Genomic DNA, 12500 nt, shown 5'->3' on the forward strand with positions numbered 1-12500 from the left:
TACCAGTAATAGTATAGCATCGTGATACTAATGAATCATATTCCGGTGCTATACCGCCTCTAAAAGACAGCGGTCCTCTTTGCGTGGTGACATTGCTGGTTTTAGGAGCAGAGGAGCATGTTCGGCAATGCACACACACAGAGTACTTACAAGCAGACACAGTGTGTAGACAGACAAGGGAGATTGGACATATTTGGCCTAAAAACTAAAGATAAAGGGGAAGTTATAACACTGAAACACCCTCAAGAACTGCAATGAGGTGGCGACTTGTCCAGGGCGTATCCCGCCTTCCGCTCGAATGTGGCTGAGATAGGCTCCAGCGCGCCCCGCAAACCCCAACAGGGACAAGCGGTAGAAAATTGATGGATGGATGGGCATCCTGAGGAAGAAGTGCTTTCAAACATGGCTGGCTAGTTAGTGGCTAATGTCCAGCCACAGTGTTTTAGCTACTAATCTTCGCCTCCATGGCGACAAATAAAGTATGTTTCTCACAAGTATCATTATCACCGCAGGACAAGGAATTGCTAAACATTCACTACACACTGTAGGAGGCTACAATAACTCACCGGCGTCACAATGTAAACAAACGCCATGGGTGGATCTACACAAGACATCCACTGTAATGATACCAAGTACAAGAGCGCATCGAGTCGATACTACTATTTTTTTAGCATCACAGAATATGTTTTCGTTTTCTTTTGAAAATTCATATTATGTTTATAAACTCAGTAAATACGCGCTTGGACACATGAGGACTTAGAATATGACCAATGTACGATCCTGTAACTACTTGGTATCGGACCGATACCTAAATGTGTGGTATCATCCAAAACTAATGTAAAGTATCAAAGAAGAGAAGAATAAGTGATTATTACATTTGAACAGAAGTGTAGATAGAACACGTTGAAAGAGAAAATAAGCAGATATTAACGGTAAATGAACAAGTAGATTAATAATCATTTTTTACAGTTTGTCCTCTATAATGTGGACAAAATAATAGGTGTATAAATGACACAATATGTTACAGCATACGTCAGCAGACTAATTAGGAGCCTTGTTTGTTTGCCTACTACTAAAAGTTGTCTTGTATGTTCACAATTTTATTTACGGACTAAATAGTTCATTGATTGCAATAATAAACATGTTTAATGTATTTTAAGATTTTTTGGGTTAAAATAAAGCTGTGGGGGGGGGGGGAGGGGCGTGGCCTGCGGCTCTGCAGCGAAGCGGGGTGTGCCAGGACCAGTCTCGAAGTCAGCGACAGGTGCGTAGATATGTTACTGCATATGTCGGCAGACTACTTCGGAGTCTTTGTTTGTTTACTTACTACTAAGAGACAAGTTCACTACTTTTATTTAAGGACTAAATTGCAATAATAAACATGTTTCTTGTACCCTAAGATTTTTGGGTAAAATAAAGCCAATAATGCCATTTATTGTGGTCCTCTTTATGTAGAAAAAAATCTAAATACATTTTGGTACCTGTACCAAAATATTGGTATCGGGATAACACTAGTGTTGGGTAAAGGAAAGAAGCAAATATTAACAGGAAATTAACAAGTACAGAAGAGAAGTATTCATTCCTGGGTGGATCTTCCGTGAGAGGAAGAGGGGGGACAGTGCAGTCTGTTGAAAATGATGGAAAGCGCCATTCTATTGGTCAAAGTTGGAATAGCCACAAAACACATACTGGGGTATCCTAATAGTGGATACCCTTTGATTCCTAACTCTCACAAAGCACAAAAACAAACGTCCACAACAGTGGACGGCGGTTGTCCGAAGGTAAAAACAAAATAAAAAGAAAAGGAGCGAGCTGGAGTTGAGCGTCCTTACCTTCCACGGCTCTTTTGAAGAAGACCTTGCAGCTGCCGCACGTCACCACGCCGTAGTGGCAGCCCGACGCCTCGTCCCCGCACACCAGACACACCTTGGCCGTGGACGAGGGCTGCCGGAGCGGCGAGCTGCGGGGACAAGACAGAATGAAAAGAAACATTCAATCAATTAGAAAAAGGACTGCATTAACATCCGACTGAACTTTCCCCTGTCCCACTACTGGACCAGTGTTTTTCAACCACTGTGCCGCGGCACACCAGTGTGCCGTGAGATACAGTCCGGTGTGTCGTGGGAGATTATCTAATTATTATTTTTTATTTGTTTCTTATCAAATCAACATAAAAAAACACAAGATACACTTACAATTAGTGCACCAACCTCTCTTTTTCATGACAAAAAAATAAATAGATAAATAAAATAAATACAAATTAAAATTAAAAATAATAATAAAACAAATAAAAACATTTTTAAAAAATTAATAATTTGTCCTGCTGGTCCACAGGACAACTTCTCAAGCGTTGACCGGTACGCAGCTACAAAAAGGTTGGGGAACACTGCCTTAGAGGGAACGTTGGCCGGTAACTAACTGCTTTGTAGATGTCAGAGACAGCGGGATGCAGCGTGCAGGTAAAAAATGTATTTAATGCTTAAACAAAAAATTAAACAAAAGGTAAGTGCCCCTAAGAAATGGCTTAGGGAAGGTTATGCAGAACGAAACTAAAACTGTACTGGCTACACAGTAAACAAAAACAGAATGCTGGACGACAGCAAAGACTTACTGTGGAGCAAAGATGGAGTCAAAAAAAAAGAGAAAATAGGAGCGCAAGGCAAGAAGTAAAACACCACAAACAGCAATAAACTCCAAATAAGTCAGGGTGTGATGTGACAGGTGGTGACAGTACACCTACTTTGAGACAAGAGCTATAGTAATGCATGCTTGGTTATGCTTTAAAGCAGTGGTCCCCAACCACCGGGCCGCGGCTCGACTGGCACCGGGCTGCAGAATATATATATATTTTTTTATTGTATTTTTTAAAATTAAATCAACAAAAGATACACTTAAAATTAGTGCACCAACCCAAAAAACTCCCTTTTTCATGACAAAAATAAATAAATAAATAAATAAATTTAAAAAATCCCCCCACCCCCCGCCGGGCGGTGGGGCAAATTATCAAGCGTCGACCGGTCCACAGCTACAAAAAGGTTGGGGACCACTGCCTTAGAGGGAACGTTGGCCGGTAGCTAATTTCTTTGTAGATGTCAGAGACAGCGGGATGCAGTGTGCAGGTAAAAAATGTATTTAATGCTTAAACAAAAAATTAAACAAAAGGTAAGTGCCCCTAAGAAATTAAATTAACAAAAGATACACTTACAATTAGTGCACCAACCCAAAAAAACTCCCTTTTTCATGACAAAAATAAAAAATAAAATAAAATAAAATAAATACATAAATAAATAAATTAAAAAAATTCCCCCACCCCCCGCCGGGCGGTGGGACAAATTATCAAGCGTCGACCGGTCCACAGCTACAAAAAGGTTGGGGACCACTGCCTTAGAGGGAACGTTGGCCGGTAGCTAATTTCTTTGTAGATGTTAGAGACAGCGGGATGCAGTGTGCAGGTAAAAAATGTATTTAATGCTTAAACAAAAAATTAAACAAAAGGTAAGTGCCCCTAAGAAATGGCTTAGAGAAGGCTATGCAGAACGAAACTAAAACTGTACTGGCTACACGGTAAACAAAAACAGAATGCTGGACGACAGCAAAGACTTACTGTGGAGCAAAGATGGAGTCAAAAAAAAAGAGAAAATAGGAGCGCAAGGCAAGAAGTAAAACACCACAAACAGCAATAAACTCCAAATAAGTCAGGGTGTGATGTGACAGGTGGTGACAGTACACCTACTTTGAGACAAGAGCTATAGTAATGCATGCTTGGTTATGCTTTAAAGCAGTGGTCCCCAACCACCGCGCCGCGGCTCGACTGGCACCGGGCTGCAGAATTTTTTTTTTTTTTTATTGTATTTTTTAAAATTAAATCAACAAAAGATACACTTACAATTAGTGCACCAACCCAAAAAACTCCCTTTTTCATGACAAAAATAAATAAATAAATAAATAAATTTAAAAAATCCCCCCACCCCCCGCCGGGCGGTGGGACAAATTATCAAGCGTCGACCGGTCCACAGCTACAAAAAGGTTGGGGACCACTGCCTTAGACGGAACGTTGGCCGGTAGCTAATTTCTTTGTAGATGTCAGAGACAGCGGGATGCAGGGTGCAGGTAAAAAATGTATTTAATGCTTAAACAAAAAATTAAACAAAAGGTAAGTGCCCCTAAGAAATTAAATTAACAAAAGATACACTTACAATTAGTGCACCAACCCAAAAAACTCCCTTTTTCATGACAAAAATAAATAAATAAATAAATAAATTTAAAAAATCCCCCCACCCCCCGCCGGGCGGTGGGACAAATTATCAAGCGTCGACCGGTCCACAGCTACAAAAAGGTTGGGGAACACTGCCTTAGAGGGAACGTTGGCCGGTAGCTAATTTCTTTGTAGATGTCAGAGACAGCGGGATGCAGGGTGCAGGTAAAAAATGTATTTAATGCTTAAGCAAAAAATTAAACAAAAGGTAAGTGCCCCTAAGAAATTAAATCAACAAAAGATACACTTACAATTAGTGCACCAACCCAAAAAAACTCCCTTTTTCATGACAAAAATAAAAAATAAAAGAAAATAAAATAAATACATAAATAAATAAATTAAAAAAATTCCCCCACCCCCCGCCGGGCGGTGGGACAAATTATCAAGCGTCGACCGGTCCACAGCTACAAAAAGGTTGGGGACCACTGCCTTAGAGGGAACGTTGGCCGGTAGCTAATTTCTTTGTAGATGTTAGAGACAGCGGGATGCAGGGTGCAGGTAAAAAATGTATTTAATGCTTAAGCAAAAAATTAAACAAAAGGTAAGTGCCCCTAAGAAATTAAATCAACAAAAGATACACTTACAATTAGTGCACCAACCCAAAAAACTCCCTTTTTCATGACAAAAATAAAAAATAAAATAAAATAAAATAAATACATAAATAAATAAATTAAAAAAATTCCCCCACCCCCCGCCGGGCGGTGGGACAAATTATCAAGCGTCGACCGGTCCACAGCTACAAAAAGGTTGGGGACCACTGCCTTAGAGGGAACGTTGGCCGGTAGCTAATTTCTTTGTAGATGTCAGAGACAGCGGGATGCAGGGTGCAGGTAAAAAATGTATTTAATGCTTAAGCAAAAAATTAAACAAAAGGTAAGTGCCCCTAAGAAATCAAATCAACAAAAGATACACTTACAATTAGTGCACCAACCCAAAAAAACTCCCTTTTTCATGATAAAAATAAAAAATAAAATAAATAAATAAATAATCCCCCCCATCCCACCCCCCGCTGGGCGGTGGGACAAATTATCAAGCGTTGACCGGTCCGCAGCTACAAAAAGGTTGGGGACCACTGCCTTAGAGGGAACGTTGGCCGGTAGCTAATTTCTTTGTAGATGTCAGAGACAGCGGGATGCAGGGTGCAGGTAAAAAATGTATTTAATGCTTAAGCAAAAAATTAAACAAAAGGTAAGTGCCCCTAAGAAATCAAATCAACAAAAGATACACTTACAATTAGTGCACCAACCCAAAAAAACTCCCTTTTTCATGATAAAAATAAAAAATAAAATAAATAAATAAATAATCCCCCCCATCCCACCCCCCGCTGGGCGGTGGGACAAATTATCAAGCGTTGACCGGTCCGCAGCTACAAAAAGGTTGGGGACCACTGCCTTAGAGGGAACGTTGGCCGGTAGCTAATTTCTTTGTAGATGTCAGAGACAGCGGGATGCAGGGTGCAGGTAAAAAATGTATTTAATGCTTAAGCAAAAAATTAAACAAAAGGTAAGTGCCCCTAAGAAATTAAATTAACAAAAGATACACTTACAATTAGTGCACCAACCCAAAAAAACTCCCTTTTTCATGATAAAAATAAAAAATAAAATAAATAAATAAATAATCCCCCCCATCCCACCCCCCGCTGGGCGGTGGGACAAATTATCAAGCGTTGACCGGTCCGCAGCTACAAAAAGGTTGGGGACCACTGCCTTAGAGGGAACGTTGGCCGGTAGCTAATTTCTTTGTAGATGTCAGAGACAGCGGGATGCAGGGTGCAGGTAAAAAATGTATTTAATGCTTAAGCAAAAAATTAAACAAAAGGTAAGTGCCCCTAAGAAATCAAATCAACAAAAGATACACTTACAATTAGTGCACCAACCCAAAAAAACTCCCTTTTTCATGATAAAAATAAAAAATAAAATAAATAAATAAATAATCCCCCCCATCCCACCCCCCGCTGGGCGGTGGGACAAATTATCACGCGTTGACCGGTCCGCAGCTACAAAAAGGTTGGGGACCACTCCCTTAGAGGGAACGTTGGCCGGTAGCTAATTTCTTTGTAGATGTGTCTATCTGTGTTGGCCCTGGATGAGGTGGCGACTTGTCCAGGGTGTACCCTGCCTTCCGCCCGATTGTAGCTGAAATAGGCGCCAGCGCCCCCCGCGACCCCGAAAGGGAATAAGCGGTAGAAAATGGATGGATGGATGGATGGATGTCAGAGACAGCGGGATGCAGTATGCAGGTAAAAAATTTATTTAATGCTTAAACAAAAAATTAAACAAAAGGTAAGTGCCCCTAAGAAATTAAATCAACAAAAGATACACTTACAATTAGTGCACCAACCCAAAAAAACTCCCTTTTTCATGATAAAAATAAAAAATAAAATAAATAAATAAATAATCCCCCCCATCCCACCCCCCGCTGGGCGGTGGGACAAATTATCAAGCGTTGACCGGTCCGCAGCTACAGAAAGGTTGGGGAACACTGCCTTAGAGGGAACGTTGGCCGGTAGCTAATTTCTTTGTAGATCTCAGAGACTGCGGGATGCAGTGTGCAGGTAAAAAATGTATTTAATGCTTAAACAAAAAATTAAACAAAAGGTAGGTGCCCCTAAGAAATAAAATCAACAAAAGATACACTTACAATTAGTGCACCAACCCAAAAAAACTCCCTTTTTCATGACAAAAATAAAAAATAAAATAAATAAATAAATAAATAAATAATCCCCCCCACCCCACCCCCCCGCTGGGCGGTGGGACAAATTATCAAGCGTTGACCGGTCCGCAGCTACAAAAAGGTTGGGGACCACTGCTTTAAAGTCATATCCAACAATTGCGAGGACGACTTTTTACTGTCAACTGAGTTTCATTTTTTAATGATATCTGCTGGTGGTGTGCCTTGGCTCAAGAAAGGTTGAAAAAAAACAACTGGTGCAACTGACCGACGTGTGCCGGGGGGTCCACCTTTTGACCCTGAACGGATGCATATTTGTGGAGAGCATGTCGACGGGAGAGAACACCTTGTACCAAAACATCCAAAGTGGCCTCAGCTTCCCCGAGCTTTCCTTTCTGCGCTAATTAGCTCTCTGCCATCTAAATCAATGATATGCAAGGTGATTGTCTGGTTAACATTCTGCTTCCATCCCTCATCAATGCAGCTGCCAAGCACTCTCTCTCTCTCTCGCTCGCTCTCTCTCTCTTCGGGAAGGCAGGCGGCGGCGGCACACTCAGATGCAATCAGGAGCGCTGATCTAATTCCCTCTCGTCCATCTACACACACATTCAATTTGTTAGGACGCTTAGAGGAGTCTCTGGTGAGGTGTTTGTCTGACTCCCTGGCGCAGGGCCTGCTGCTTCTTTTCAGCTATGGCTGTGTGTGTGTGTGTGTGTGTGTGTGTGTGTAAATGTATAGACCCCCCCGCCCCAACAGGTATACACTAAAGGTGGGCTTTATCGCGAGTCAAAAGGGCCAAAAAAACCCCCCGCCTCACATTAACAGCAGCCAGCCTCTGCTAGGTCCACCACAACAAGGTGACTTTCCTTCCCCCCCCGAGGAGTATGTAGGTCACTCAGTGTGACACATGAGAGCATGGCTGACAGGCCGGGCTGGAGGGTCTGTGCGGCAGAAAAAAATAAAAACTCCTAGCCGCAACCCGACGAGGTAGCTTGTGCAGCTCGCTCTCAAGTTGATCGCAGACGAGAGAAGAGATGGAGGCGGGATGAGGTGGAAACATCTGTTGGAATAATGTATATTTCTAAAAAAAAAGTACAGATTTATTAAAAAAAGGAAAATCATATGAGTTCATACTGTATCTTGTTGATATTCAGTGTTTTATTGTTCATAGTTAATATTGTAAATCCCACGTAAAAGAGGAGTGATGTTCATATGTTGTTAATATTCAGTGTTTTATTGTTCATAGTTAATATTGTAAATCCCACGTAAAAGAGGAGTTATGTTCATATGTTGTTAATATTCAGTGTTTTATTGTTCATAGTTAATATTGTAAATCCCACATAAAAGAGGAGTGATGTTCATATGTTGTTAATATTCAGTGTTTTATTGGTCATAGTTAATATTGTAAATCCCACGTAAAAGAGGAGTGATGTTCATATGTTGTTAATATTCAGTGTTTTATTGTTCATAGTTAATATTGTAAATCCCACATAAAAGAGGAGTGATGTTCATATGTTGTTAATATTCAGTGTTTTATTGTTCATAGTTAATATTGTAAATCCCAAATAAAAGAGGAGTGATGTTCATATGTTGTTAATATTCAGTGTTTTATTGGTCATAGTTAATATTGTAAATCCCACATAAAAGAGGAGTGATGTTCATATGTTGTTAATATTCAGTGTTTTATTGTTCATAGTTAATATTGTAAATCCCAAATAAAAGAGGAGTGATGTTCATATGTTGTTAATATTCAGTGTTTTATTGGTCATAGTTAATATTGTAAATCCCACGTAAAAGAGGAGTGATGTTCATATGTTGTTAATATTCAGTGTTTTATTGGTCATAGTTAATATTGTAAATCCCACGTAAAAGAGGAGTGATGTTCATATGTTGTTAATATTCAGTGTTTTATTGGTCATAGTTAATATTGTAAATCCCACGTAAAAGAGGAGTTATGTTCATATGTTGTTAATATTCAGTGTTTTATAGTAAATATTGTAAATCCCACGTAAAAGAGGAGTTATGTTCATATGTTGTTAATATTCGGTGTTTTATAGTAAATATTGTAAATCCCACGTAAAAGAGGAGTTATGTTCATATGTTGTTAATATTCGGTGTTTTATAGTAAATATTGTAAATCCAACGTAAGAAGGGCAATGTTCATTTGTTGTTAATATTCAGTATTTTGTTGTGAAGGGTAAATATTGTAAATCCCACGTAAAAGAGGAGCGATGTACGTATGTTGTTATTATTCAGTGTTTTATTGTTCGTAGTTAATATTGTAAATCCCATGTAGGAGGAGCGATGTTCATATGTTGTTAATATTCAGTGTTTTATTGTTCGTAGTTAATATTGTAAATCCCACGTAAAAGGGGAGTGATGTTCATATGTTTGTACTATTCAGTTTTTTATACTAAATATTGTAAATCCCACATAAAAGAGGAGTGATGTTCATATGTTGTTAATGTTCAGTGTTTCATTTTTCATAGTTAATATTGTAAATCCCACGTAAAAGAGGAGCGGTGTTCATACATTGTTAATATTCAGTGTTTTGTTGTTAATAGTAAATATTGTAAGTCCCACGTGAAAGAGGAGTGATGTTCATATGTTGTTAATATTCAGTGTGTTATTGTTCATAGTTAATATTGTAAGTCCTGCATAAAAGAGTGATTTTCATGTGTTTAATATTCATTGTTTTATCGTTCGTAGTTAATATTGTAAATCCCACGTAAAAGAGTGATGTTCGTATGTTGTTAATATTCAGTGTTTTATTGTTCGTAGTTAATATTGTAAGTCCCATGTAAAAGAGGAGCAGTGTTCATATGTTGTTAATATTCAGTGTTTTATTGTTCATAGTTAATATTGTAAATCCCACGTAAAAGAGGAGCGATGTTCATATGTTGTTAATATTCAGTGTTTTATTGTTCGTAGTTAATATTGTAAGTCCTGCATAAAAGAGTGATTTTCATGTTTTTAATATTCATTGTTTTGTTGTTCATAGTTAATATTGTAAATCCCACGTAAAAGAGGAGTGATGTTCATATGTTGTTAATATTCAGTGTTTTATTGTTCGTATTTAATATTGTAAGTCCCATGTAAAAGAGGAGCGATGTTCATATGTTGTTAATATTCAGTGTTTTATTGTTCATAGTTAATATTGTAAATCCCACGTAAAAGAGGAGCAAAGCTCATGCGTTGTTTATATTCAGTGTTTTATTGTTAATAGTTATTATTGTGAATCCCACATAAAAGAGTGATGTTCATATGTTGTTAATATTCAGTGTTTTATTGTTCATAGTTAATATTATAAATCCCTTGTAAAAGAGGAGCAAAGCTCATGTGTTGTTTATATTCAGTGTTTTATTGTTCATAGTTAATATTGTAAATCTGACATGAAAGAGTGATGTTCATATGTTGTTAATATTCAGTGTTTTGTTGTTCATAGTTAATATTATAAATCCCACATAAAGAGTGATGTTCATATGTCGTTAATATTCAGTGTTTTATTGTTCATAGTTAATATTTCAATCCCACATAAAGAGTGATGTTCATATGTTGTTAGTAATCATTTTTTTAGAGATAATATTGTAAATCCCACGTAAAAGAGTGATGTTCCTATGTTGTTAATATTGAGTGTTTTATTGTTCATAGTTAATATTGTAAATCCCATGTAAAAGAGGAGCGATGTTCCTATGTTGTTAATATTCAGTGTTTTATTAATAGTTAATATTGTAAATCCCACATAAAAGAGTGATGTTCATATGTTGTTAATATTCAGTGTTTTATTGTTCATAGTTAATATTGTAAATCCCACATAAAACACTGAATATTAAGTATGCTTTTTAAGTATGGAAATACATTTTGGTACCGGTACCGACGTATTGGAATGGAGACAACCCTACACTGCAGCCTGAACCTAGCCTTCCATTCATGAGCCCGCCCCAGCTTTGGGGGAGAAAAAACAAACAAACAAACAAACAAAGGCTTGGCTACACATCTTAAAATGAAGTTTGGAACTCTATGTGAAAATGAGGTGGGAAAAACTATGTAACATTTCAAGGACAGCTGTAGAATGAGGCTGAGAAGAACCTAAGGTGTGTCCGGCGCAGATGAAGAAGGTTCCTATCCTTCCCACAAGGAGCCCCACCATGCAGGCCCTTCCTTGGGTTCCACATGCTTTCATCTCCTAAAGACAACACGCTCACTAACTGCCGTGCACTCGCCGCTTATTTCCCCCGGCCAGCGGGAGGACACAACCCCCGCCTCCTCCTAGCCGGCCGAGGCGCTGCAGTGAGACTGGGAAACTTCCAGACTACAATAATACAAACCCTGTTTCCATATGAGTTGGGAAATTGTGTTAGATGTAAATATAAACAGAATACAATGATTTGCAAATCATTTTCAAGCCATATTCAGTTGAATATGCTACAAAGACAACATATTTGATGTTCAAACTCATAAACTTTATTTTTTTTTCAAATAATAATTAACTTAGAATTTCATGGCTGCAACAGGTGCCAAAGTAGTTGGGAAAGGGCATGTTCACCACTGTGTTACATCACCTTTTCTTTTAACAACACTCAATAAACGTTTGGGAACTGAGGAAACTAATTGTTGAAGCTTTGAAAGTGGAATTCTTTCCCATTCTTGTTTTATGTAGAGCTTCAGTCCTTCAACAGTCCGGGGTCTCCGCTGTCGTATTTTAGGCTTCATAATGCACCACACATTTTCCATGGGAGACAGGTCTGGACTGCAGGCGGGCCAGGAAAGTACCCGCACTCTTTTTTTACGAAGCCACGCTGTTGTAACACGTGTTTTGGCATTGTTCTGCTGAAATAAGCAGGGGCGTCCATGATAACATTGCTTGGATGACAACATATGATGCTCCAAAACCTGTATGTACCTTTCAGCATTAATGGTGCCTTCACAGATGTGTAAGTTACCCATGCCTTGGGCACTAATACACCCCCATACCATCACAGATGCTGGCTTTTCAACTTTGCGCCTATAACAATCCGAATGATTATTTTCCTCTTTGTTCTGAAGGACACCACGTCCTCTGTTTCCAAATATAATTTGAAATGTGGCCTCGTCAGACCACAGAACACTTTTTCACTTTGCATCAGTCCATCTTAGGTGAGCTCGGGCCCAGCGAAGCCGGCGGCGTTTCAGGGTGTTGTTGTTAAATGGCTTTGGCTTTGCATAGTGGAGTTTTAACTTGCACTTACAGATGTAGCGACCAACTGTAGTTACTGACAGTGGATTTATGAAGAGGTCCTGAGCTCATGTGGTGATATCCTTTACACACTGATGTCGGTTTTTGATGCAGTACCGCCTGAGGGATCAAAGGTCCGTAATATCATCGCTTATGTGCAGTGATTTCTCCAGATTCTCTGAACCTTTTGATGATTTTACAGACCGTAGATGGTAAAATCCCTAAATTCCTTGCAATAGCTCGTTGAGAAATGTTGTTCTAAAACTGTTCGACAATTTGCTTACAAATTGGTGACCCTCCCCCCATCCTTGTTTGTGAATTACTTAGCATTTCATGGAAGCTGCTTTTATAGCCAATCAT

The 12500-nt window shown here is 38.9% G+C and overlaps 1 protein-coding gene across 2 annotated transcripts in view; it reads right to left on the minus strand.

Moving 5' to 3' along the window:
- The window catches only part of LOC133539128 (mineralocorticoid receptor-like), a 249890-nt gene that overhangs the window by 64881 nt on the left and 172509 nt on the right, over positions 1-12500 (minus strand). For both annotated transcript variants that reach the window (XR_009803193.1, XM_061881223.1), the window contains exon 3: positions 1833-1960. Coding sequence is in view for 1 of the 2 variants with exons in the window: in XM_061881223.1 (XP_061737207.1) it covers positions 1833-1960 (128 nt within the window). In the remaining variant the exon portion in view is untranslated. The remainder of the gene's footprint in view (positions 1-1832; positions 1961-12500) is intronic.

The sequence above is a fragment of the Nerophis ophidion genome, linkage group LG20 (assembly GCF_033978795.1).
Source record: "Nerophis ophidion isolate RoL-2023_Sa linkage group LG20, RoL_Noph_v1.0, whole genome shotgun sequence".
NCBI classification, from domain to species: domain Eukaryota; kingdom Metazoa; phylum Chordata; class Actinopteri; order Syngnathiformes; family Syngnathidae; genus Nerophis; species Nerophis ophidion.